Here is a 27,371-nt window from a genome sequence, read left to right as displayed (position 1 = left end):
ACTGAAGTAGTAAGTCCCCTGCCTTGAAGGGGCAAGGCAATAGAAGGTGCCTTTCTTGCCAAGAACACTGATGAGCATTTCCTTGTGAACACAAGCGGGAGCACAGGATGCACTGCTGTGGCCGCGGAGCTGCAGGGAGGCGGAGGAAGAAAGCGAGCAGGGCAGGGCCGTGAGTGAGGAGGCAGACCCCGAGGGAGCCGCAGGAAGCTGCTCGCTCTGTGCCCTGGGGCAGGGTGCCTGTGGCGGCGGAGGGTACAGCAGGGCAGCTTTTCAGCCCCTGGTGAGCCTCGGGCTGGGGTCGTGCCAGGAATGAACGCTTTCACACCCCAGATGCCAGCGGGCTGCCTCACACCCACCGCTCCCTGCTGTCCCCGAGAGGGGCCCCGGGCGTGTCCCCGAGCATCCGAGCGCCCGAGTGGGAGCGGGACTGCCGCAGAGAGAGCAGAGCCGTGCTGCATCCGCCCATCCTGCCCGGGGCAGGGAGCAGCAGCATTGCCCCGGCTGTGAGCCCCGAGCAGGGAGCAGCAGCATTGCAGCGGGCTGTGAGCCCCGAGCAGCAGCATTGCAGCGGGCTGTGAGCCCCGAGCAGCAGCAGCACTGCCCCGGCTGTGAGCCCGGAGCCGCTCGGCCCAGCCGGGAGGGGCATGCTGCGCTGACATCAGCCGGCAGCGCCCGCTCGGAGGTGGGGCTTGCGGGGACCTGCCCGGGGCTGGCAGCATCCCGGCTGCCCGGGGCTGGCAGCATCCCGGCTGCCCGGGGCTGGCAGCATCCCCGCTGCCCGGGGCTGGCAGCATCCCGGCTGCTCGGGGCTGGCAGCATCCCCGCTGCCCGCTGCCGTCCTGCCGGCTCGCTGCTGCCCGGGCAGCCAGGCTGGCTCGGCTGCCCCACCCGGTGCTGCCCGGGCTGCCACGGCCGGGCACGCCCGTGCTCTCCCGCCTGCAGCCCGGCACGGGGAACGGCATGGGGACACCCGAGCAGCCCGGATTCACCGTCTGACGGCACGGCAACCAGTCTGAGGAATTCCAGGGGTTTTTTCAGCACCTTTGCTACTTCATTGTTGCCTGGCTTTTTGAGAGCATGAGTCCTGGTCATTAGGGGTGCTGCCACGTGAATATTCCTTCAGCAGATGCCACTGAAGAGAGTCTAGGAAAACAAAGAAACTTGTGATGTGGAGCTGACAGTTCTGGTTTCAGCTGGTGAAAACTTGCAGAATCAGTGAGAAGACAAAGGAAAAATGCCCAGGACAATGTCGGTAACTCCTGGTAATTTGTCACTCAATGGGACGAGCTTCTTGTCTGAGAATCACGGCATTATGGACAAACCCAGTGAGCAGAGAACTTGGAATGCATTTCTGTTCTGCTTGACTTTTGCCATTGCACTCCCAGCCCTTCTGGGCAGCATTTATTCACTAGTTTCCCTGCTGAAACTGCAGAACAAGACCACGGTTTCAATGATTGTGACTTCTTTGGCAGCAGATGATCTGATCAGCATTGTGCCAGTGATTATTTTCTTGCTCATGCAGTGGTCAAGTGAAGCCCTCCCCCAGCCTCTGTGCACCACCTCAGCATTTATGTATTTATTCCAGGGCATTTCTAGCAACCTGAAAGGGTCTCTTATAGTTTCTTACAACTTCTACAGCCTCAACACGACCGGGACACTGAGCTGCAGCTCCTCCAGGCGCCGTGTGAGTGTGGTATGGGCCATCCTCACCATCTGGACTGTCAGTCTGCTGACGTGCATTTTGCCTCTCTGTGGCTGGGGCAGGTACATCCCCACGTCCTGGGGCTGCTTTGCCGACTGTGCCAGCTCCTACATCCTGTTTGTGCTGGTTGTGTACTCGCTGTGCTTCTCCCTCCTGGCAGTGCTGGCTGTTCCCCTCACCCTGCAGCTGCTGTGCTCAGGTGAGCCCCAGCTGCTGCACACCGAGCGCCTGCAGGGCTCTGGAGGCTGCATCTCCCCCGGGACACCGTGGGGCTGCGGTGCTGCTGCCCCTCCAGTGCCACTGCTGGACCCTGGGGACAAAACCCCCGAGCCTTTCCAAAACTCGGAGGCAGTTTTTGGGCAGGGTGTGGCTGAGAGCAGCACGCAGAGCAGGAGCTTCACGGTGGGCTTTGCCCAGAAACGATTCTCGCTGATCCTGGCACTCACCAAAGTCCTCCTCTGGCTGCCAATGATGGTAAATTCTCAGATGGCTTCACTTTCCAATGCTCACTTACATTTCAGTGGGACGTCACCTGTGGGCCATGGATGGAAACTGATGAACAGTGGCCCCTGCAGTTGTTCCTCGTAGTGTAGTTGTGCCAGCAGAAGTCCTCTCCAGCAGGTCTGTGTCACTGCATGAGTGTAACTCTGCCCGGTGGGTTTGGCAGAGCCTGCTTCATCCCTCTGCCACTCTCCCATCACATCATTCATGCCACGTGAACAGCAGGGCAGTAAGGTCCCTGCCAGCTGTGGGACAGGGTTTGCTCAGCATTCTGGGGCTGGGAGTTGAGCTAAGAGCTCCTCTGTCCTGTCCTCTGAGACACATCCTTTGGGTTAAAAATAGGAGTTTAATAGAAAAATGCACTTTGGTTGCCCCTTTGTAAACCCTGAAGTGCTGGGGCAGGAGAGGGTGCTGCCGTGGGCACGTGTGTGTGTCTGGGAACAGGAGCCTGAGAAAGGGATCTGCGGGAGCAGGGAACACGGCTCTGGGGCACTTACCCTGCCCTGGGGGGTGAGGCTGGGGCTCCTCACTACCACACGGCACTGGCTGGCACTGGGAGCTGTTCAGTGGTGCTCAGCATCATGTTCATCATGTTTAGCTCATCATGTTTAGCTTCAGTGAGGGCTCTTTGAGAAATGCAGCATGAGAGAAGAGCAGTCAGTGTGTTTCCTCCGCTGTCTGTTGGAGCCAGAAGTGTTGTCCTCAGCAAACACTAATGACAATCTGTGTCTTACAGTGGTGTCATATCCACAGAGAGATGTTCTCCTTGTTCCTGGAAGCATCTCATGTGCCCAGAGTGATTTAAATTTCAAAATGCTCTGCCTTGCAGATACAGATGGCTGTCCAGTACATCAGTGGGCTGCAGAGCCTTTCCATGGAGACGCTGAGCTTCCTGCTGAGCGCGCTGGCTGCCGCGGTCACCCCGCTGTTTGTCCTGTCCCAGCACTGGCTCCACCTGCCCTGCGGCTGCGTCATCAATTGCAGGAGGAACTCCTATGCCCCTTCACAAGGGGCCACAAGTAAGTGTGGAAGGGTTGCCTTGCTGTGACAGCCCTTGCCAGACCTTCCCTGGTAACCTTCTTGCCATCTTCTAGAGCCCTGTTTTTCCCTGGGCTCTGTGTAAAAACAGCTGGAGGAACAGTGGGCCAGGTGGAAGAGGCTCACAGGGATCATCTGGTCTCAACTGCAAATGTTAAGGGCTAAATATTTCTGAGGATGTGGGAGTTGTTTCCCATTCTCTGGAGTGAAAATCCTCTACCATCAGTGGATGAATTCCTGACATTCCCTGCTTGTTCAGGGAGAAAGAACTCCTGAATCTTAGAGGAAAGGCATCCTCAGTGCATGGCTTTCACTTGCTTTAAACACATTTTCCAGGCGCAGAATGACTTGTGCTGCCCCGCTGCCCTTCCAGCCACTTTCCCAGAGGGAACTACTGCAGTTCATCTAGAAGGCAGCTCCTTCTCACAAGTCTTTCTTCTCAACAATTCATTTTTTTAATGGAGGGACAATTGCCTGTTTCCAGCAGAAGCTGGATAATTTATTCCATGTTTTAGCATGTCATTTGCATTGTGTTTATAATCTCATTTTTCTTTTTGGTCCCAGCTCCTAACACGGTTTCTTTCCTTCCTGCTTAGCCAAGCGCAGCGGTTTTGAGTTCAACCTGTCGTTCCAGCAAGGCTGTGGCATCTACAGGATCTCCCTGGAGAGCCCTCCCCAGCCCAGCAGCGATGGCAAGCCCTCGTCCTTCCCCAGCCTGGCGGGCTCTGGCTGCAGGGAGCCTGGCAGGGGCAGTGACAGCGGGAGCAGGGCGCTGGCACACGGCTCCCAGGGCACCCCTCCCGCTGTGCCAGGGCCCTGCCAGGGCCAGCAGGGCACCAGCGCTGCCCCCCCAGCATTCCCAGAGGGACCAGAGTGGAGGCTGTGCCACGAGGAGAGCCCCACGCCCGAGCTCTCGGACTGGGAGTGGTGCCGGAGCAAATCCGAGAGGAACCCTCGGCAGGTAAAGAGGAGTTTATTCTTTTCTGATAAGAAGAGTTTCCTTGTGAACTAGGAATGGTTTTTACTGGCAGTGATACTTCCGTTGGGCCCATTTTTTAGTAAAACTCATACATGGCATTGTTTAATGTTTAGCCACCACAAGGTCTATTTGCAGGTGTTGATCCTGCAATAATTTCTCACTTGTCTTCCTAATGATGGGGTTTTCTTATTTTGTGTGCACCTGCATGACTTGTATATGGTAAGAAGTAAGTATGAATTATGTTATTTTATCTTAATGAATAGGAAGTTTCTCTCCAGAAGATGACATTTTCCAGAGAATTCCACTGTGGAATTCAGTGGCTGTTGGGTATTACAGCAGGTGGGAGAGGGGTAAGAGCCCACGTGAGGTCTGTGAGACAGGAGCTCTGGAAGGCTTCCTGTAGGCAGGGCTCTCTGGAAGTCACCTAATCCAAGCAGGGTGACTTCAGAGCCAGATCAGCTCGTGCTCAGCCGCAGCACATGCACAGGGGATGGATAAGGTGTATTTTGTATTCAAATACGGGCACCTCTCTCCATCTGATAAACACAAGTTTATCATCCGAGTCACAGTAGGAATTTGGCTGATATTTCAGAGGTGACTGATCATCCCGTTCGTAAAAAACCAATGCTCACTCTGTTGCAGTGTGCAGAGATGAGTTCCTGCATTTGGGGGCAAAAGGGAGTGATGACTCAGCCTGGTTTTAATCTAGCAGTTCTTGCCAGGGCCTCATGTGCCATGTACAGCTTGGTTGATAAAATCACTGCATCAGGTCCATAACCGTGCCTCTCCTTACAGGAGTTTACAGATAATGTTTAAAAAATAAAAATTCCTTTCCCCATGTCCCCTGGTGCCAGTTCAGCTGCAGCCTTGGACTGCAGCAGGTGTGAGCAGCTCTTTGTGAGCAGCTGGCAGTGACAGCCTGGGGGTGTTTTTTGTGCCCTGGGGCCTTGTGTGGCACTTTGGACATACTCTTCCCTTCTTGCATTACAAAGAATCACAACTGATCCACTTCTGACACCTTCCCAGGTATAACCCACTGCCAGGCACTGAAGCCCCTGTGGGGTAAAAGCTCCAGGCTTTGCAGTCACAGCTCTGCCTGGATCTGGCATTCAGCAGGAGCTGCCAGAGCTTCACAGCTGACATTTGCTTTGCAGCTGGGAAAGGGCAGAGTGTGAAACCCCTGCAAGCTTTGTAAAAATAACATTAATGCATTGCTCAGGTTTATGCTGGATGAAAGATCAATTTGGGCCACACATTAATAAGCTGAAAACCATCTCCTTTATTCATCCTGTCTGGAAGTCCCAAAGTCTGAGAAGAGTCACTCTGTTCTCATCACTCTGCATTTCCTATGTGTGTTAAAGAAGGAGACTCCCCCTGGCATTGACTGTCCTTCTGCAGGAAATACAGGGGTTCCTGAGAGTCCATAAGTACAGGGGTTCTTGTTGGAGTGCTGCTGATTTTCCCGTCAAGAGGAGAAGCTGTAAGAACTGACAGCAGGAGGGGTTTCAGCCATCCCCACGGATGTGGGGTCAGCGACTTCGAGGAGCTGTTTGAAGGGCAGGTGCCAGACAGGACCCAGGGTGCCTTTGGCTCCCTCTGGAAGCTGTGGGCTTGGACACTGGCGCTTCCTTGGGGTGACAGGAATGACTGTGGAGCTGGTTGTCTCTTCCTTGTCTGTTCTGTGAGTAAAGAGTTGCTCCACCAAAGTGTTTTCTCTGGAGTAAAAGTGGCATGAGAGAATGAGGCAGCAGGGTTTATTGATTATATGATAGGATGGCTGTAATGGAGAGAGAAAATTGTACTTGTCGTTTCTAACTCCTGTTTGGCTCCATTTTTGAAAACTACCTTTAACATCTCATAAAATTACCCGTGTATCTCCCTTCCTAAAGAGACTGAGTGTAAATATGTCATGTCTTATTTTGTCTATGCCTCAGTGCCCTCAGGCAACAGAAATCTCCCAGGCTGGCAGTTTGTTCCAGGCTTGCTGATTATTTTTCTCTACCTCATCTGTGGGTTGCCTCAAGGAAACTCTTTGAAGAGACTGCACAGGACCTATTTATGTGCCCTGCAAGGAAAGAGAGGGGGAGGCTGTGCAAGTGACCTCACTGAGGAGGAGCCAGCGCAGGCAGGAGTATTCAACATGAGAAATACACAGCTCTCACTGGCTGCAGGAAGGCTGTGAGCACTCCCTAGAACACCAGGCACAGCACAGAAGCTGAGTTAGGAGGGGCCTTGAAGGTTCTCATTGCTTCCCTGGTGGGAATCTGCACCACATCACCCCTGCGGATGGGCTGAGCTCTTCCCAGGGGCTCCTCCTGCTCAGCTGCTTGGAACTTGTTCCTGGTTTCCAGAGAGGTTCCTGTGGCTGGACAATCGATGTAACATCTCACCTTCATCTTGTCACCTTGCTCCCAGAGCGTGTTCTCTGTGTGCTGGCTGCTCCCTGCTGCAGTCCCACTGCCTCTGGCTGGCTCTGGAACTGCAGAGAACGCTGAGAGCAGAGACATCTGCCAGGAGGGCAAGGTGCACAGAGCTCCTGCAGCCCTTCCCTCCCAGGTGTCCTCCCCTTGGGTGCCCTGCTGCATCTCCTGGTACTGACAGACACAAATCCAGGTCTGTCTGCACTGGGCAGTTCAATGGCAAGTGCTGGGCTCAGGTCATCTGAGGTGAGCTTGTCTCTTCCTCTCATACCCCCTTGGCTCTGCATTTACTGCAGTCAGCCTCAGAAAAGGCAAATCATTGCAGTAATTAATGTCACTGCAGCTAATTTGCACTCTTAGGGAAGTAGAAGACGAAGCCTCTATTTTAAAATAAACAGAAAACTCATTGTCTCTGGAAAGAAAAACCAGGATCCTTACTGGAAACATTCTAAAAATAGACCTTTTTATCTCAGGCTGTGTTTGACCAAAGTAATTAGGAATGCAAACTGCTCAGAGCTGTTTTGGATTGCTGGTTTTCTGTTTGGGAAGGCAGCAAGGCCCAGTGGAGCAACAGGCACACGGCACAAGCTGTGTGTGCTCCTGGTGCTGCCCCGTGCAGAGCCCTGTCCCAGGGAGGAGCAGAGTCCAGTGCTCCACCTGTGCTTCACTGGGACCCTGCTGGCACACCTGGCTGCCTGTTCCAGGGCCTGGCACACCAGCAGTTGGGAGGGAGAGTCTACAAAGGGCCTCGTGCTTCATCTGTCCCCAGACACTGCAGAACCAGCTGGGATGGCGTGCAGTGTCACACTCAGCCCCAGCTGCTGCTTTGAGCATTTCCAAAGGGAAATCTGTCTGTCAGAGCCTGTTCCAGCTGCTGTGGGCCTCAGATGCACCCAAACCTTCCCTGTGGACAACATCCTCCCTGGTGAATCCAGCCCAGACCCTGCTCAGGACAGGGAACCTGCTCCTGACCCACAGGCTGCTGGGGGAGCTTTTGCCTCGTGGCAGCCACAGCTGCTTCCTGCCTTCTGTGAGTTCTGCAAGGTGGATGTGTCATTAAATAATGAGGGGATTTGCTCGATCGATTCCGCAGAGATTTCTGTGCTCAGAATGCATCAGCATTCCATAAGGAACAAGGACGTTTGTGATTTATTTCACTGGGATTTTTTGGTCTTTGCTGGTACATGGCGTTCTCCAGTGAAATCCCTGTCCCAGATTCCAACAGCCAGAACATTCTCCAGGCATTGTGGGCAGGGGCTGCATGGGGGATGCCCTGATGTGGGGAATCCTCTCCACAAACAGTGGGACTTGGTGAGGGAAGGGCCAGGAGCTGAAGGCAAAGACTGAACTGCAGGGAACCGTGGGAGAGGGAGGAAAAATACTTCACAGGATACTTTACCAGTAGAGCCTGGTTTGCTTGTGGATTCCTAGTTATTGCCATGAGAAGCAAAAATGGGTATTAATAATGGTATTAAGGACAAGATAAAGGTCACTTTGTGCTGTCACTAATAATAATTTATACTGAAAGTAATTCCAGTAATAATCAGTGCTACTTGGCTGTACATAAACCCAGGATAAATGCATTTATCCCTCCCTTGGGCCCCATAACCATGGGTTTAGTCCCAGCACTTGTACCCACAGTGCTCCCCAGAGCACAGCATTGTGGCTGGCATTGACAAATGGATTCTGCACTTCAGAAACAGGTAAAGGTGTCTGGAATTGAACATTTCCAGTGGAACTGTTCAAGTGGGAAATGACAGCATTCGGTGTCTCCCTGGTTACTGGCTGGGCAGTGACATAGGAGGCTTGATGGATCTTTTTCACTTTAACAGTAAATACTGATTTCTCAAGAGAAAACTTGAGAAGACTTTCAGAAAGGGGCACTTTCAGAAGGTGATTGGGAGGTGTCTCATTCTGCAGACCCAGAGTGCTCGTTCCAGCATGGATTGCTCATTCTCCCTCCAGGTGCCTCATGTTCAGTCTGGCAAATCAAAGAGTTTGATTAACCCAGACATAGCCTTGCACTGAAGGAATCAGCCTTTATTTAAACTCTGGTTTTCATATTCTGTAGATTTCATAGTGAGTCACAGGCACTTGGGACTTCACACACTAAGGTGCATAATAACACAGAGAACTGCTTGCTGCTCTCTCAAGTCACAGATCGCAGGCGTGTCAAATTCTGCAGGGGCAGGCAGTGAGAGGGGTTCAGGGGGGCAGGCAGTGAGAGGGGTTGAGCGGGGCAGGGGGCAGGCAGTAAAGGGGTTCAGGGGGCAGGCAGTGAGAGGGGTTCAGGGGGGCAGGCAGTGAGAGGGGTTCAGCGGGGCAGGGGGCAGGCAGTAAAGGGGTTCAGGGGGCAGGCAGTGAGAGGGGCAGGGGGGCAGGTAGTGAGAGGGGTTCAGGGGGCAGGGGGCAGGCAGTAAAGGGGTTCAGGGGGCAGGGGGCAGGCAGTGAGAGGGGTTCAGGGGGCAGGTAGTGAGAGGGGTTCAGGGGGCAGGTAGTGAGAGGGGTTCAGGGGGCAGGGGGCAGGCAGTAAAGGGGTTCAGCGGGGCAGGGGGCGGGTGTGCCGGGTCTGGCGGTGCCAGCACTAACGCCGTGTTCCCGCAGCGCCCCGGCGGGGCCCTGCCCGTGCCCCTGTGCGCCGTCCAGGGCACTGTGTCCCTGCAGGCCCCCGGCGGCAAGACGCTCTCCCTGTCCACCTACGAGGTGAGCTCCCAGGGGCACAGGATAGCCCCCGCCGCCAAGAAAATCGAGGTGTATCGCTCCAAAAGCGTCGGGCACGAGCCCAGCCCGGGGCAGGCTCGGGACGCGTGGGCTGACACCAGCGTGAAGATTCACCTGGAGGTGCTGGAGATCTGCGACACCGAGGAGGCCCTGGACACCGTGTCCATCGTCAGCAACATCAGCCAGTCCTCCTCCGCACGCTCGCCCTCGCTGCGCTACTCCCGCAAGGAGAACAGGTTCGTGTGCTGCGAGCTGGGCGAGAGCGCCTCCTACTCCCTGCTCATCCCGTCCGGCAGCGACTTCAGCATCTCCATCCCGGACACGGTGGAGGCTCACCGCCGCAACAGCCAGCCGCGCCCGGCCGCGCCGGGCCACCGCGAGGAGATCCAGCTGCTGAACGCAGCCTACCGCGAGCGGGACCCGCACGGCGACGGCTGAGCAGCTCTGCACGCCTCGGGCTCTCAGACGGAGCAAATACACGGTCTGCTGCTCGTCGTCCTGTCGTGCAAGTGGTGGTTAGGTGCACTGGTGAATCAATTCAAACTGTTAATGCTGTATCAAGGGGATAACAAATACTCAAGTGCTTTACAGCTTTCCATGGTGGATTTTAAGTTATTTATTTATATACCTATTTATTTGAGGCACACGTGTGTCTAAAGGGAATCCTAAATAAAATGTTAAACCGCAGCTTTGGTGTTTGTTGGCACTGGGTGGCGTGTCTGCAGGAACCGGTGCAAAGGAGGGGGCAGCTCCACATGTGGGAGTTTTGATTCACTTGCAGTCCTTGTCATCCAAATCCACATAGTACTAGAAATACTTTTCTAACACCTGGACATCACTTAAAACTCATTGGCTGCTCTTTGTTTCAAGGATTAAATCTCTCTTCTTGTTGATTAGGCCTGAAAGTATACGAAGATCAAACATTAAGAAAACGATACAAATTCCCCACGACACACCGGCCGGTCGGGGACGCGAACCCGGATCCACCGGGGCCGGTCACGGTGAGGGCTCGAACCCGGGGCCGGGACTCGAACCCGTGTACTGTCGGCTGGGTTAGCTCAGGCCGGGACTCGAACCCGGCGCCCCGCGCGGGGCAGCGGGCGGGCGGGCGGAAGCGCGGCGGCGGATGAGGCGGGAGTGCCGGCGGATGAGGCGGGGCCGCGCCGCGCCGGGCCGGGCTGAGCCGCGCCGGCAGCCGCGGCCATGAGCTACGAGCAGCGCCGTGACTGGGGCCGCGGCCGCGGCCGGGGCCGGGGCCGTGGCGGCGATGGCGGCGCCGCCTCCGCCGCCTCCTCCGCGGCGGGCGGGCCCGGCGGGCGGGGACGGCACCCCGGGCACCTGAAGGGCCGCGAGATCGGGCTGTGGTACGCCCGCAGGCAGGGCCAGAAGAACCGGGACGCCGACCGGCAGCAGGTGAGGGGCTGCGGGGCGGGGGTCTGTGCCTGTGCCAGGCTGGAGCGGCGCTGCCTGGCCGTGCCAAGCGCTCCGGGCACGGCGGCAGGCCCGGGGGGCTCCGGGCACGGCGGCAGGCCCGGGGGGCTCCGGGCACGGCGGCAGGCCCGGGGGGCTCCGGGCACGGCGGCAGGCCCGGGGGGCTCCGGGCACGGCGGCAGGTCCTGCGGAGCTCCGGGCACGGCGGCAGGCCCGGGGGGCTCCGCGGCCCTGGTTTGGGTGCCCGGGTCCGCCTGACGGAGGCTCTGCTTTCTGCCCTAGAGAGCTGTGGTGCGCATGGACGAGCGCAGGGAAGAGCAGATCGTGCAGCTGCTGAATTCTGTCCAGACCAAAAACGACAAAGAGCAAGAAGCCATGTCCTGGTGGTCCGGGGATGAAGAAGGGTAAAGACATATAATTACCAGTTCTTTTGTTTATTTTGAGTTGCACAAACTTTCCATAAGCTGTCAAGAGGATGGATGTGTCAGAAGTGATTTACTGAGTGTACTGGCTCAACACATATCCTCCAGTTTCACAACGTGTGTTGTCACACTGAATGGTGGCAGTCATTGCTGTGAAACTCCTTCATTATTGCTGAGTTTGGGGTGTTAAATTTATACTTAAACTCCTAAAACTTCTAACTGACCTCAAGGCCTACTACAGTAGATAGATGGGATTTTTCAGCTCTCTTGGCCTCTGGAATTACTCTTCCAGAGGTGGGTTTTGGCTTGTGTTTTCAGTTATTGTGTAGTCTTGGAACATTTTCGCAGGGTCTGAAGGAGGGTCTGTTCTGGAGTCATTAAGGATTTGCAGGAATAGCTGGAATAGGCTGGTGTGCTGAAATGAGGGCATTGGGGCTCCATTTGGCTGAGGGATCCAGTTATGGGCCAGTGGATCAAGCAGTAATTCTCTGATGATGTTTTGTTGCTCGTTTGGTACAAAAGACCATGTTGTTTTTTAGATCCTGGTGTCAGGTTTTTGGTGGTTGGTAGTTTGAGACTTTATTTGGTTTAATGATTTTTGCTGTAGTGACAGACCCAGGGCAGCTGGGGATGCCCCTGGATCCCTGGCAGTGCCCAAGGCCAGGCTGGACACTGGGGCTGGAGCACCTGGGACAGTGGGAGGTGTCCCTGCCACGGCAGGGTGGCACTGGGTGGGATTTAATGTCCCTTCCAACCCAAACCACTCCAAGGTTCTCTGTTCCCATGGGCTGCTGGTTCATTAGCTGCTGGATGTAATTACCTGCACTCTGCGTGTGGCCAGGCACAGCTGGGGGAATCTGAATTCTTGTTCTGTGGTTCCAGCCCTGCTCCAGAACAGCCTGCCAAAGTGAAACCAGCTGCTGAGAAAGCTCCTGTAAGACAGCTACCAACTTGGGAAAAAACATCCCTGGATTTGGATGTGGAATTTCTCTGTGAAAAAACTGAGCAGGATGCTGATTTAGATGAGCAACTTAAAGAAGAGCTAATGAAGAAGAGATCTGATCCCAGATATATTGAAATGCAGGTACTTTGCCCTGGGTTAAGTTGAAAACTTTTCATTGGACTTTTTTTTTTTTAATTAAGCTAACCTCAAAATGTAATATCTGGTAGTTTACTAGAAAGTTGTCGTGATGCTACTTTTGCTGAAAATTATCTTTAGAATTCATGGCATTCCTACCTATTGATAGAACAGCGATTAAAAATTGGAAATGACAAATTTCAGAAACAGAATCTGAAATTTGAAGCATACGTGTTGTTTTGTTGGGTGGGTTTCTCTTTCTTTTTAATGGATTGTGTCCTTGCAGTTTTGTCTGAAACTGAAAGCACAACGCTGGGCTCTGAGGGAATGGCCTTTTGAAAACAGAGGTTTTGTTTTGAGCAGCCATGTACAGAAATTGTCTTTCCCTGAACACGAGTTCTCTCTCCCATACCAGGCCCTGCTCTTGCACCTGTATATACCTACCTTGTCATGTACTGGACTGTTGGCCTGAAATAGTTTTTCTGAGTTGAACAAACTGAAACAACAGATGGATTTCAAGTTATTTCCCATGGGCCTGAGTTTATACAAGTGTTGCTGAGCAGTTTGTCATTATTTTACAGTTTAGCCCAGATTAGAGGTGAAATTTGTTCTGTTGCTTCAGTGCTGGAAAGGTGTTTAAAGAGAAACGTTTTTCTTTTTCCCCAGAGATTCCGAGAGAAGCTCCCCTCGTACGGGATGAGAGAGGTGAGTGTGTATTGAGAGAGAGACCCTGTGGGGCAGGGCTCCAAACCAGGGGAGAGCAGTTGTGCCTGTGCCTGGCAGCAATCCTTCCTGGCCTTCAGGAAGGGCAGAGGCCTCCCAGGTTCTGCCCCTGGGGGTGGTTCCTTTCCAGACACTACCGGGGCTCACTGGTTGTGATGTGGGGCTCAGTACAGCGTTCTCATGGGCATGGAGCTGGGAATATCATGGGAATACATGGCTGCTACCTACATTTAATAGTGGGTCATCTTTTTCTGCCAGCTAAACTTCTAGAAGATTCCTGGTTACTCTGATTGTTATGTTTTCATCTGTGTATAAAATTGTGCCCTTTGTTGAACAATTTGCCAGTTTAGAATTGAATATAATGCCAATGAAGCCTTTTTAGTTTTTAGTCTGGCTGCACTGCTGGCCCTCAGTGCCATGAGTTTCCCAGTCACAGGATAAGGTCAGTGAGGGCATGGGCTGTTGTTAATTGATGTTAGTTCTTAGGCTGATATCCCCTGTATGCAGTAGAAATGGAGTGTTTTGATGTGTTTGCTTTTGCAGGCTCAGTGGGTGATTAGTGATCTCCTTCCTACAGTCCCTGTATTTGCCATAATGTCCTTGCTGTTAGCATTTGTTTCTTAAAATAGTCATACTCTCCTTAACAGTCCTTGGGGTGGGGAGGACGAGGCTGGAAAACTGTTCCTGTTGGTACAAGAAATGTTAAAATATTATGCTGAAAACCTTTAGTTTGTGCAGGCTTGGAGTCCAACAGGGCAAACTCTTGTGTTCAGCCTCCAAAAACCTACAGGAGCCAAGCACGAAGCAGAAAGGTTAACAATGTATTTCAGGCTTTCATTTTAGTTCTTCTATGTTGCTTTCATACAAGATCTAAAGTATTTAAAGCTAGTGTTGAGGTTGGGCATGCTTTAAACCCCACACATGAGAAGTGCAAATGTGCAGAAATGGCTTCTGTGAGGTTTAAACTGAACTTTTTCAGTAGCATTACAGGAAGCAGCCGAGCATTTCTTCAGCTGTTGATAGTTTGCTCAGAGCTCATCCCACAGGAGCAGAGAATTCTCAAAATGCTCTACAGTCTGCAGCAGCAGTGCAGTAAGGGCTGTGTCTTTGTGTGGGCCAGGAGCTGGTGAAGCTGATCAACGAGAACCGCGTGACGGTGATCAGCGGCGAGACGGGCTGCGGGAAGACCACGCAGGTGACACAGTTCATCCTGGACGACCACATCGAGCGCGGCCTGGGCTCCACCTGCAGGATCGTGTGCACCCAGCCCCGCAGGATCAGCGCCATCTCCGTGAGTGCCCCTGCCCTGGGCGCTGCCCCAGCCTGTGCCAAGAGCTGCTCTGGTAACGCGCACGATGCGCGTTCGCAGGGCTGGGCGTCCATGGGGCACTGGCACTGCAGCTCCTTCTCCCCTGACTTTAGTCGTGGGTTATAGCTGTGCTTTTAATGCATTTGGGCAGTGCAAATGCCTGTTAAAAACTAATGTTGTGTCAGGCCCTCTAGAGGTGTGTCAATGAGCAGGAAAAAATCCGGCTTTCAAACGCTCAGTAGTTTCTGTCTTTGACAGTTCACTTTCAGCCAAGCTCTGAAAGGGAAACGTGCTGCTAGTGCCCAGTGGCTGTGTTCCCTAGAGTCTTGTCCCTGGGTTGCTGCTCTCAGGGGAGGAGAAAAGGTGCTCTTCAGGGCATTTCTTCATTTACAAACCTCTCAGTACCAGGTGTTCCTGTTGGTGAGCAGCTCAGTCACAGATCAGCCTGATTTTCTTTGTCCCCCTCAGGTGGCTGAGAGAGTGGCTGCTGAGAGGGCAGAGGGCTGTGGCAATGGCAGGAGCACGGGCTACCAGATCCGCCTGCAGAGGTGAGCAGCTCTGTGGTGAGGGCCTCTTGTTATCCAAGGGAAACAATTTGAAAAGTGGTTCTAAAAAGAAAGAACTGCTTTCCTGCTGGTATTTTTCCCTGAAGGAATTCCTGCGAGGAAGGAATGAGATTTTTGAATTTTAGGAAAAGGTTTGAGTGCATTTACTGTGTTTTATGCCCCATGTGACAGTGGCTAGCCTAAGTTAGGCTTTGTCTAATAAGTCCTGTTTTCAGCTCTTGTGGGCAGGAATAAAACTGATGTCCCTAATCAATGAATTTTGAGGAAAAGTAAAAATGCTGAAGGGGACAATGCTCCAAACCATATTTCTGTGGAAAACTACACATCTGTGCATTTGCTACACATATTTATGGACTAATTCCCTGGGACCATGTAAAAGGTGCAGTGACAACAGCTTGCAGAGTAAAGCTTTTACATTTGTAGTGGGCTATAATTTAAAAATCTGAAGTGGTACCAGCACATAAGGGAACCCTTTTGTTGAAGCAAAACTGCTGGTGAGAGAGGAGAGCTGAGCCCTCCCAGCATTTTAGTTGGGGTTCATAGAATCTCTCTGCTGGTACTCTTTGCTCCCAGTGCTGTGCATGTGAGTGCCCTCTGTGCTGAGGCTGGAGGGCTGCAGGAGGTGGGGATCAGCACCTCAGTGTGCAGGAGATGACAAAGCGTGCCTGGGAAGTCAGGGCCTCTCCCTGCTCCATTCCCCAGCCACAACAGTGATGCAAGAGTGCCTAATTCCCTATTGCTGCCCTTGTGCTGTGAGTGAGGCACGTCTGCATCATGTCTGCAATGGCACCTGCAGCTGGGGTTTAAGGTTTTAAAGCATTTTGTTAATACAGAGGAAAACTGAGGAGTTCTTACTGTGTCTCTTCCAGTCGCTTGCCAAGGAAACAAGGTTCAATTTTGTACTGTACCACGGGAATTGTGCTGCAGTGGCTCCAGTCAGATAAGTAAGAGCTCCTGTTTAATGAGACACTGAATGCAATTATGAAATTAGTCCTGAGCTGTTCCAAACAGTCATGGCTCTACTTTTTATTTTTCCTAGAAACAAAAGTTTAACTTCCTCCCCTTCTATTTTAGGCACTTATCTAGCATCAGTCATGTAGTTCTTGATGAAATCCATGAAAGAAATCTTCAATCAGATGTTTTAATGAGCATTATTAAAGATCTCCTCAATGTTCGGCTGGATCTCAAAGTCATACTGATGAGTGCTACTTTAAATGCAGAGAAGTTTTCCGAGTACTTTGGTAGGTGAAATGCTTCCTAGAAGTGTTCTTCTGAAGTAGTTTAGGCTTCTACAGTATAGTGCAGTTCTCGAATTCTCATTCTAGACTTGATTTGCATCAAAAGAAGAAATTACTTCAGTTTTACAAATATCTGCCAGCTGCTGGAGATGCAGTTTCTCTCAGTTTTATCTCATTGCAACCTGATGCTGATTCTGGTTTTGCTTTTCTGACATATTGTGGAAACAGAATCCACAGAGTGTTTTCCTAGTAAACATTTACCATGTTTTAGCATTCTTGCTGTGAAGGGGCAAGCAGATTGAACTTTGAGTTGTTCATTCTCACAGCTTTTTCCAGTAGCTGGAACCAGTTGAACTGCTGTGCAGAATACTGCCTGCTGCCTGTCCTGTTTTTATTCAGCAGCCTTATTTGGGGGTGAATGTGTCATCTTCTCTGACAGTTGGAAATGTCCAGTAGCAATGTTTATTGCTTCTATTCTTTCAGTGCAATATTTCATCAGTAGTTTTAAAACTGAGTTCTGCCTCCCTCCACAGACCATTGCCCAATGATTCACATCCCTGGGTTCACGTTCCCAGTGGTGGAATATCTGCTTGAAGATGTCATTGAGAAGTTGAGGCAAGTGTTTTTTCTGAACATCATTTCAGAGAGTATTGGTGGGGGCTTAGCTTAGTGTATGTATGCTCAAAGATTAACTTGGCATAAAGAATTGCCTGTATTTTTCAACAGAAAACAGGGGTGCTAAGGGGGCCCTTGTACAGTAATTACAGGTGGCACACAGTTACCTGGGAATACTGGCTTGAGGAGGAGAGCAGTTTCTCTGTTGCTGTGGTGAATTTTCAGGTCTCCAAATCAAGCTAGTCTTTCTTGCTGTTCACTTTGTTTTTCCCACATGTTCTCGTACTTACTAGGGTTGGTCCCTGCTTTTGTAAGATTTCTGTGGGAAGAGACTGAAAATTCTTACACATGATCTAGCTAAAGCACAGCATATTGTCCATGGTTTGGCAAACTGTGCAGCTGCTCTAAATGCCCTCAGTTTCAGTGGAACTGTGTTTGCTCCTCCTGTGTGAAGGTACACCCCGGAGAAGACAGACCGCCGGCTGCACTGGAGGAGGGGCTTCATGCAGGGCCACATGAGCAGGCCAGAGAAGGAGGAGAAGGAGGAGATCTACAGGCAGCAGTGGCCAAGCTACCTAAGGCAGCTGCAGGACAGGTTGGGCCTGAGTTTCTCTTCTGCTTTCAGTTTTCAGGCAGCCTTTAAGTGGCAGCCATAAATTAGTGCTGTATTGTGTTGCTGGGCTTTAGTAACAGTGGGGTAGTGGCTGCTGTGGAAAATGGTGATGGAATTGCCTGTACAGTTGGCTGGCAACTAGTGAAGTGCTTTAGAGACAGCAGGATTAGCTCCCTTTGCCTCTGAGTTGTTCAAATTAAATTTCAGTTCATTACCTAAATAGAAATTGTCAGTCCCTGGCTCATCAATGAGGAGAGAGGTCGTGTAAGTGCTTCAAAGACAGTTCAGTCATGACGTGATAATTCTTCAGCTGTTCTGAACTGACAATAATCACACTGAGCTAAATGTGGAGAGTACTTTGGAGGTGCAGGAATTGCTCAAAGAACTGAGCTGATTGCTGGTGGGCTCATGGCTGGGTGGCTCACTCAGAGCCAGGCAGCAGGAGCCCTGGCTTTGCATGTCTGTGCTTTCCCTGCTGCAGGTATTCAGCAAGTACAATCAGTGCCCTGGAAATGATGGATGATGACAAGGTGGACCTGGACCTTGTAGCAGCACTGATCAGACACATTGTGCTGGAAGAGGAGGTACAGTGGGACTGAGCTGGGGCAGTGCCAGAGCTGGTCACACAGAAAGAAGAGAAATTCTTGTTGCTCTTCTAAGTATTGAACAGTTTTGAACTACTCTTATGTTCAGATAAATACATGGAGGTAGCTGTTTTATGGAAAAATGCCCTTGACAGACTGTACCAGGCTGGGCCAGTGAGGTGTCAGATCTCACATGCCCACCATATATCAGTGTGCAAGGAGCTGGCTCTCTGTGCAGTGCGTGGTGTGTTCTGACCTCTTCCCTTCACTGCCTCTTTTCCTCGTAGGATGGTGCAATTCTGGTGTTTCTGCCAGGCTGGGATAACATCAGCACTTTGCATGAGCTCTTGATGTCTCAAGTCATGTTTAAGTCAGGTAAAACCCAAACTCTGGGGGACTTCTGGCAGTGGCACTGGGGGCAGACTCCTCTTGCATGGGGTTGCTGCAGTTGTGCTGGGTTAGTTTTTTCCCTTGTCTCCTCTCCAAAGTGTTCAGCAGTTTTTGAGTGTCTGTGGTATCCTTTCCTCTGCTACAAACACATTTTTCTCCGTGTGGGAGTGACAATCTGAAAAACAACCTGACCTGTATCTTCTTGCTCTTGTCCTTTGCTGCAGCTGGGAGAACTCCCATCCAAAACTGAGCTCCATTCTGTGTGCACTTCCTCTGTGCTTCATCCTTGAGCAGCTTCCCCTGCTTTGCTGATAGTTCCCTTAAATCCTGTTGATTACAGACTCTCAAGTACTCTGTGCCTGTCTGACACACTTCAATTTGTCCTTTTGCCTCTCTCATATTTCCACCTCACCTGTCTTAGCTGGGCTCTTGGCTGTTCTGATGGTGACTTGCAGTGTGGCTGTGTACATTCATAGATGCAGAATTCCAGCTCATTGAAAGATTGAGTGTCAGTTTGTGTATTAAACTTGACCAATTATTAAATAACTTCAGAATTTAAAATGGAAGTGTGAATTACTAAACGTAACTTCATATATTGTCTTAACTTGTCATGTTGTAGCATCATAGAAAAGGCCTTTATACCTTTTTACTTTAGAATTTGCTGTTTTGATACAAGTACCTGTGATCTCAGAGCAAGCAGCAGTAGTCTGACTTGCAGCCCTTTTTCTCTGTGCTGCATAGTTGATATAATAGATTTTCCTGTAAAATTGGAAGTTTTCTGTGCTTACACCATATTTTTTATCTATTTTTAACTTTCAGATAGGTTTATTATCATACCTTTGCATTCACTGATGCCTACTGTTAACCAGACTCAGGTACGCTTCTCTTTTATTGCAATATTTCACAACCCAAAAACTAAAAAAGAATGAAGCATATGTTTGGTTTTGGCAAAGACATAAACGGGCCCTGGGTAATTACAGGTGTTCAAGAAGACCCCGCCAGGAGTGAGGAAAATTGTGATTGCAACCAACATTGCAGAAACCAGGTAAGTGCCTGGGGAGCTGTGTTTAACAAAATAAATGGAAGTGATAATTTAAAGTATAAACCTGTTTGATGTTGCCAAAAATACATTTCTGTATTTGTGCCATTAATTTATAACACTTTATCTTTGGAAATATTTATAGACTAAACAGAGTCTTCCTATGATTGTTTTAAACAATTCATCCAACTACGTTGTTTTGAACAGTTAAACTGTAGGAATACTAAACAATTGCTGGAATGATTTGTACAGGATAATCTGAGCTGTCCTCTGTTCAGAGTCCAAGTGGGGACTTCTGCCAGACTGAGGGGGATAAATCAGCTCTTGAGCTGTTCAGTAACATAGTTCTCAATGAAATCCCAAGGACAGACTTTCTTAATTGCTGTCTCTGCTTGGGAGGGAGTAAAGAGAGGCCAAACCAATGCTAGGTCACACTTGCAAAGATGAAAAGTTGCTTTTTTCCCCCCTCTTTTTCTTGAACAGCATCACAATTGATGACGTCGTGTTCGTTATAGATGGGGGGAAAATAAAGGAGACTCACTTTGACACCCAGAACAACATCAGCACCATGGCAGCAGAGTGGGTCAGCAAAGCCAACGCCAAGCAGAGGAAGGGTCGAGCAGGAAGGTAGGAGCAGTGGGTGTTGAGTTTCCAGCAGTGCTGAAGGTTTTCTTTATTATTTGCGTGTGCTGGCACTGCTGGCTCCTGTTCCTGGGCAGGGAATGATTTCCTTGCCTTCCTAGGAAGCTGAATTGACTTGTGCTCTGCTTAACTCCAGAGTTTCTCTCCTATAGAAAAATGTCCTGCATTTTGTTGTGATTTTTGTCACTGCCCTCACACCTGATTTATGAGGCTGATACAGTAAAGTGGAAACAGTTTAAAAATTAATTTCTGTGTTCTCTATGCCTCTTTCCTGGTGATGGGTCTGTGTTTCAGAAGACTGAAGTGGCTTTTACAATTGAATACACTTCAGTTCTAATTCCTTGAGGAGTTTTGGGAAGCTCTTTGTAAGAAACAGAACCATAATGTCACGGTTTCATTGAAAAAAAAAAAAACCAAAAAAAAAACAAATGACCAAACCCAAAAGAATAGTTTCTTTAAATCATTGCAGAGTTCAGCCAGGCCACTGTTACCATCTGTACAATGGACTGCGTGCCAGCCTTCTGGATGATTATCAGTTACCAGAGATCCTGAGGACACCCCTGGAAGAACTCTGCTTACAAATCAAGGTAAATGCAGGAATCTTCAAAAATATTTATTATCTACTTTTCTATTGGGATAAGTGGTTGAGAGGATAAGTTAATGCAACTGTGAGCCTAGGGTTGTTAAACCAAAGTTCTGTTACACCAGAAATGCTGTGTATTTAGCCAGTAATTGCAGCAGCTTTTGTAAAAGCACACTTGTATCTGGGTGCATCAAACCCAGGGGAAACAGAATTGTCTGGTATTGATAAAAGGTGAAGTCCACTAACAAAAATTTGAGCTGTGCTGTCCCCCAAATATCACATGTCATTCAATCACAGAAGCTTCTGTGGGAATGCCAGTGAGTCAATTTATATGATCTCTTGAAAGAATTTTACTACAAAGTAGTTTTAGTACTGGTGTGAATTTCCCTTTTTGGCAGTTTGCATATAATTCCTTATGAAAGCAGAGGATTGCCATGTGTGTGTGAACTGAAGGAAGAATAGATTCTTCTGCTGCAAATTCCCTCACTAATACATTTTTTTGTCCTTAGTTCTTAACTAAAGAAATTCGAACTCAGGCTGTGAATTACTCACACTATTTCCATGAGTGTGGTTACTGCTAACCAGTTTTAGACAGCAGTCTTTCTCCAGCTGCTGCAGGCTTTTGTTGTGATTTTTCTTTCAGATCCTGAGGCTTGGTGGAATTGCCTATTTTCTGAGCAAACTGATGGACCCCCCGTCTCGTGATGCTGTGATGTTGGCCATAAATCACCTGATGGAGCTGGTAAAGTGTTGCTTCACCTGTTCAGAGCCGTGGGCCTGGGGCTGTTAGCAGGCAGCTGTGGCTGCACAGCTGTGGGCATTGCAGCCCCTCACCCTTTGTGCAGGGCCCAATGGACCCTCACTGCTCAGAGGGGGCACTGCACACACTCCACCATGCCTGGGGGCTCTGCAGGGTGCTTCTGAGGGACTTGGGAGATGACTCCAAACAGACACGTGACCCTGCACTTGAGCTCCCCGTGGGCTGATTTAACTCCCTCCTCTGCAGCCCTGCTGCCTTCCTGAGCCAGGTGGTCAGTGAGGGGCTGGAGACAAATGAGGCACCTGGGAGAAGCACCTTGTGTCATTTCCCCTGGGTGCTGGGGAAGGACAGGTTCATGGCACGTTTGTTCTGCTGGCTCCTTGCTCTGGTGATACTTGTGCAAATGAGCTGTAGCATAAATAGAAACATCTGCTTGGATGTTAGAGGGTGATAGCTGTGTACCAGTGGCTGTCCCAAGGAAATCCTCTTTTCACATGACATGTGTGTTCTTTCCTTTCTGCCCTTGTCCTGGCAGAACGCTCTGGACAGGCAGGAGGAGCTGACTCCCCTGGGGGTGCACCTGGCACGGCTGCCCGTGAAGCCACACATTGGGAAGATGATCCTGTTTGGAGCCTTGTTCTGCTGCCTGGACCCCGTGCTGACCATTGCAGCCAGCCTCAGCTTCAAGGACCCTTTTGTCATCCCTCTGGTAAAGTCCCACAGACAACAATTACATGTGGGAATTTAAGCCTCTCAGGAGGGTGCTGGGACTCAGTGAGATGTTATAGTTTAAGAGCACTTTCATTAATGTCATGGTAATTACATTTTTATTAGTGAGATTGCCTCTGCATACTATGAATTATCATTTTTCCTGTGGAATATTTGAAATTACTATAATTTTCATGTGTAACATACAAAGTACAGATGTACCTGAATTTGAAGAAGACAACTGTCATGTCAGCCTAGGTATTATGTAGGTTCTGATTTTTAGGGCAAAGAGAAAATCGCAGATGCAAGAAGAAAGGAGCTGTCAAAGAACTCGAAAAGCGACCATCTGACTGTGGTGAATGCCTTCACTGTAAGCATGTTTTCTTGTGGTTTTTTTCTTCTAGAATTTTCATTTGAGTAATATACATTATCCTAAGGAAGAAGCTGATGCTTTTTCAAAAGTTTATGCTCTGCAAGCTTTCTTGTTTGGCTTCTACAGAAACATAAAACCAAACTGATTTTCACCCTTCTAGCGTTGCATAATCTTGTCTCCAGGCTCAGTAACCTGATTTCTGGTGGACAAGTCTGAAAAGACAATGGAAACACAGTATTACAGTTACTTTGCTGAAGTTTTTCATTCTTGTCCTTCTGGCCTCTACAAGAGGCTGAAGCCAACTTCAGAAGGGTTGGACATTGTGCTGTACTGTGTTGTGGTGAGGAGAGGAGGAAATAAACGGCCTGGAAAAGGCAGTAACTGCCCAAATTTAACTTTGTTAATTACACCAAAGGGTGGCTGCTCTGGCAAACACAGCCAGGTGTCACTGCCTGCCAGGGGAAAAGGAAGGTTGTGATTCAGCATATTGGGAAGTTGTGTTTTTCTGCACTGTGGTGTGTGCACACACACAGAAATCAGAGGATTTACTTTCTCCCTGGCAGGAGAGAAAGTAAATCCTCTGATGTGACTGTTGACCTCCAGTTTTGGCTGTCCTGAAGTCTATGGTGTTCACTTACAAACACCTTACAGCTCTGGTGTTCATTCCTAGGGCTGGGAAGAGGCTCGGAGCTGTGGTTTCAGGAATGAGAAGGATTATTGCTGGGAATACTTCCTGTCCTCAAACACCATGCAGGTAACAGCATCCTGCCAGGGTCAGAGGATCCTCTGTGTGGGGAAGGGGAGGAGCCTTGGCACATTCTGGGGCAATTTTTGTTGTTTCCTAGATGCTGCATAACATGAAAGGGCAGTTTGCTGAGCATCTCCTTGCAGCTGGATTTGTGAATAGTAGAAACCCCAAGGATCCCAAATCTAACACCAACTCAGGTAACCGTGGAGGGAAAGGGAGAATTTATCCCAGCTGAAATCTCAGCTTGCAGAACTGCCTCACTTACTTTGCTGTCTCCTGCAGGTAATGAGAAGCTGCTCAAAGCAGTCATCTGTGCTGGCCTCTATCCCAAAGTGGCAAAGATCCGGCCCAGCTTCAGCAAAAAGAGAAAAATGTGAGGGTTTGGTTTAATGTTGGTTTGTATTCAAGGCGTTTTCTACATGGCATAATTTGGCAAGGTGAAGCAGTGGCTTGAGTGCATGAATGAATCTCACTTTAGAGTTTGAGTCGTGGTTGTGCATGACTTCCTCTGACAAGGGTGGGATTGTTGATTTCTTAACTTGTAGATTCCTGCTGACACCTGAAGTAACTTGTGTGACCTTACCATAATGTTACATGGATAATCTCAGTAGCTCTGCTCTCAAGGGGTTCTGCAGCAGCAGTTCAAACATTGTCACTTCTGGTGTTTGGGAAAAGAGACCCCAGGAATCCTGGTCTGTTGATTTATCACTTCTTGTATTATCAGACTTTTTTTTTTTTTTTAAGGGTGAAGGTTTGCACCAAGACAGATGGATCAGTCAATATCCATCCCAAATCAGTGAACGTGGAGGAAACAGAGTTCCATTATAACTGGCTCGTGTACCATCTGAAGATGAGGACCAGCAGTGTGAGTCAGAGCTGTGCTCCTGGGGTTTATTTGGTTTATTATCCCCTCTTGAATGAGGCTGGGTCAGGGTTCAGAGGGGATGTGAACAGCCTTTGTTCTGGGGCCTTCCTGTCCCGGGCCATTCCTTGTATGCACCATCAGATTATGTCCTTTGTGATACTGGGTATTGTGCCACAAGTAATGAACTTCTGTGGTTTAGTTCTTGGGGTTTTTTTTGAGGATTTGGGTTTTTTTAAGGTCTGGCAGTAACAGGTGTAAATTCTTTGTTTGGTTTTTTTTTTTTAATTTCAATAGCCTTAACAATTCTTAATATGCTGACATTTTTTTCCTCTCATTGTTGTGGAGCATCTGGTTTGATTTCACCACGTGTGAAAGACTGAATGAAAGACTTGGGACCATTTTTGCCCTTGTGCAATCTGATTTCATGTAACTTTTTCTGAACTGAGTTGCTTCATGCATCTCTTCAGAAATTGTAACTGAGTAAGGGTCTTCTGGAAATCTGTAGGAGTCTCATTAAGGATTACTGTTGGCACTTGAGATATTTTGAGGGTGATCAGACAATTCTGTTGTTGTGCAGATTTACCTGTATGATTGTACAGAGGTGTCTCCATACTGCCTCTTGTTCTTTGGAGGGGATATATCCATTCAGAAGGATAAGGACCAGGAGACCATCGCTGTGGATGAGTGGATTGTTTTCCAGTCTCCAGAAAAAATAGCAAACTTGGTCAAGGTAACTTTTTCAAGAGAATGTACCTGGAAGGCTCAGCGTAACACTGCTTCTGCTTAGAGATTTCCAGATTTGATATTCCTGTGGGCCTACTGATTTATCACTCAGGGAGATGATGTTTGAAATGCACTCTCAGCAAGCAGTTCTAGCACACAAATTAAGCAAAAGAGATGTAATTTGGCACAGATGATGTAGGATGACTTGGTCAGTACAGGAGATATTCACATGGATAAGGGAACATGAGAGGAGGGCTCCTCAGTTAACAGGAATGGGTTCCATAGAACTGTTTAATATTAGATCCCAGAAATCATACCTGGCTCTTTTTTAAATTTTATTTTAAACCAGTCTTTAATCCTGAGGTAGTCAGCTAAGTGCTGGGTGGGCTGCTGGAGGCGTCACATCCAGACATGGTCATCTCCCATCAAAGAGACTGGGTTTTAAGAGACTGTTTGATCCTGAAAATAGCAGTGTGGAAAAGAACTGGGGGAAGAGCAGGTGTAAAGGTTGGGAGAGCAGAAGGCCTGAGGCACTGGAACCTCTCTGTTGATGCTATGTGTGGCTCTAACTGCCCATCTCTTTCCTTTTTCCTGCTTTTCCTTTATTACAACACTTTCCAGAAATTGAGAAAAGAACTTGATGATCTTCTCCAAGAAAAAATCGAAAGCCCCCATCCCGTGGACTGGAATGACATAAAGTGCAGGGACACAGCAGTGCTGACAGCCATCATCGACCTGATCACCACGCAGGAGAACGAGGCCGTCAGGAACTTCGCGCCGCGCTTCCAGGGCGAGCGCTACAGCTGACACTGCCAGCCAGCCACCTTGTGATGGCACTTCTTCAGCTAGAGGAACAGTTCTGATGGGGAGGCTGGTGATCTCCTCGTCCTGAGGAGCAGTTACTCGAGCTAGCTGGCAGTATGTGTATGTGCATGTGTTCTGTCTCGGTGTAGCTTCCTGAGGGACAGAAGGGCAGTTGTTGGATGGTGTAAGGTTCTTGTCCTGCTGTAGCTGTTTTCTTTGGGTTTTTTACCCATCAGGTAACAGATATTTAAAAAACCTGCTAAAATACAGCTTAGTAATACCTATTTTTTTTCTTTTAATGGGGTGTGGTGAGTAATTATACTTGCTGTGTTATTCCAGCTGTGCAGCAGTCTGCTCACCAGCACTTCCACAGAAGGTAATCACAGCTTAATTTAACTAAACTTAAAAACACTTGTTGAATTTGTATGGTGGGAGGAAACAATCTTCAGAAATTCTTCTCCTTTTCTGCATTTCATCCCATTCAATTAATCTTCCTTTGCTTTCTGTCCCCATCCATCATCACTACTGACAGAAATTGCAGCTTGCTGAAAGCACCGTTGGATGGAAGTCATGTTGGGTTGTGTGTTAAGGTTTCATTGCATTCGAAGTTTTTTGGGTTTGTTTTTTTGTATTTTTTTAAGAAGTTCATGTATGGGTTATAGTATTCCATTAAGAGTCTTTCTTTGCACGTCTTACTTCAACTGTTCTCAATGTTTTGAATGTTCTGTTTTGAATGATCTCCAGTCATGGAAGATTATTTGAATGACAGTTTGTTAAGGATTTTGAGGTTGAGAAAAAAAAGCCTGGAAATACAACTTTTCTCCCTTCTTTGGTGTTTTGTTGGTTTAATTTTCTTTGCAAAAATGACCTTAATCATCAGGTTCAGGAGGATTTATGCTGTATTCTGAGGAAAGCAGAGCAGCTCAGGTGCCACAAGGCGAAGTTCCTGGCTATAAGGTGCTTTCCACTGGGCTGACAAGGGATGGAGGGTGCCAGGCTCCTCCTCGCCACTGCCAGCTGCACAGAACGTCCTTTACCCCACACTGGTGTGCAGTGGAGTCCTGAACAGGCACGCAGAGGCACCTCCACTCCCTTGGAGATTTCATTTGGGCACCTGAGAGCCTTCTGTTGGCAACTTGTGTCCTGATCAGGGCAGTTACAGGAGGAAGGGAGCACATTCCAGAAAGCAGAGCTGATCGTACAGGGACAAACTCCCAGCTGACTTCTGTCACTGCTGGGCTCCCAGCTAAAAAGGAGGTACTGGTGCAATGCCCCCCTCCAGTTAAAAAGAGTTGTGTCTGTGTGTGTGTTCAGAGTGCACAGGGGCTGATGAAGGGCTTGAGTTTTCAGATGATTTCCTTTGCAATAGCAGTGCTAATAGAGAAGTCAGTGCTAAAAATGACTTTATTTTTTGCTAATGGAAATAGTGTGGAGTGGCTGAGCTCCCTGCCCTGGCTCCAGGGACAGGAGGCTGGGGAGTTCACAGGTAAAGCTGAGTTTGGACTGGACACAAGGGAGCAGAGCTTCACTGGGGGAATGGACAGAGCCGGCAACAGGCCCTGGAGAGGTGATGTTTAAAACCACTCAGGAACAGGATTTAACACTGGCTCAGCCCTGAGGGGTTGGACTGCACAGGGCTGAAGGTCCCTTCCAGCTGAACTGTGCTAAACTACAAGAAGCAGAGGGAACTGAAGACTTTTCCCATCTCCCTCTTAATGGTGTGTCAGCAAGGAGATGCTGTCCCAGGCCACTGCTCCAAGTCCAACAGGTAAATGGGATCTGTGACAGATGAGGTA

At 49.4% G+C, this 27,371-nt stretch overlaps 2 protein-coding genes across 3 annotated transcripts; both read left to right on the top strand.

The window, feature by feature from the left end:
* Nucleotides 1-702: 702 nt before the first annotated feature.
* Nucleotides 703-10,066, top strand: GPR149 (G protein-coupled receptor 149). 2 transcript variants are annotated; one of them, XM_064385009.1, is made up of 4 exons: nt 703-2,176; nt 3,033-3,222; nt 3,838-4,202; nt 9,245-10,066. In XM_064385009.1, exons 1-4 carry the CDS (start codon nt 1,235-1,237, stop codon nt 9,797-9,799), a joined length of 2,052 nt encoding a protein of 683 aa, XP_064241079.1. In that variant the 5' UTR covers nt 703-1,234; the 3' UTR covers nt 9,800-10,066. The 2 variants fall into 2 exon arrangements, with proteins under 2 accessions (XP_064241079.1, XP_064241080.1); XM_064385010.1 differs by having other exon boundaries at nt 703-1,684; nt 9,245-10,065.
* A 453-nt stretch (nt 10,067-10,519) lies between these two features.
* DHX36 (DEAH-box helicase 36) lies at nt 10,520-26,403 on the top strand. Its single transcript, XM_064385007.1, has 25 exons — nt 10,520-10,774; nt 11,075-11,196; nt 12,097-12,298; nt 12,959-12,997; nt 14,136-14,306; nt 14,793-14,872; nt 15,760-15,834; nt 15,965-16,131; nt 16,662-16,743; nt 17,198-17,338; nt 17,838-17,940; nt 18,228-18,315; nt 19,150-19,205; nt 19,311-19,375; nt 19,853-19,996; nt 20,481-20,598; nt 21,238-21,336; nt 21,890-22,063; nt 22,346-22,432; nt 23,106-23,189; nt 23,281-23,380; nt 23,466-23,556; nt 23,928-24,048; nt 24,626-24,778; nt 25,393-26,403. The coding sequence occupies exons 1-25, from the start codon at nt 10,565-10,567 to the stop codon at nt 25,576-25,578; spliced, it is 2,958 nt and encodes a 985-aa protein (XP_064241077.1). The 5' UTR covers nt 10,520-10,564; the 3' UTR covers nt 25,579-26,403.
* The last annotated feature ends 968 nt before the right edge of the window (nt 26,404-27,371 follow it).

This window comes from Passer domesticus, chromosome 11 (genome assembly GCF_036417665.1).
Source record: "Passer domesticus isolate bPasDom1 chromosome 11, bPasDom1.hap1, whole genome shotgun sequence".
NCBI classification, from domain to species: Eukaryota; Metazoa; Chordata; class Aves; order Passeriformes; family Passeridae; genus Passer; species Passer domesticus.
The sequence above is the reverse complement of the archived record's forward strand: the minus strand, read 5'-3'. Positions and strand labels throughout refer to the sequence as shown.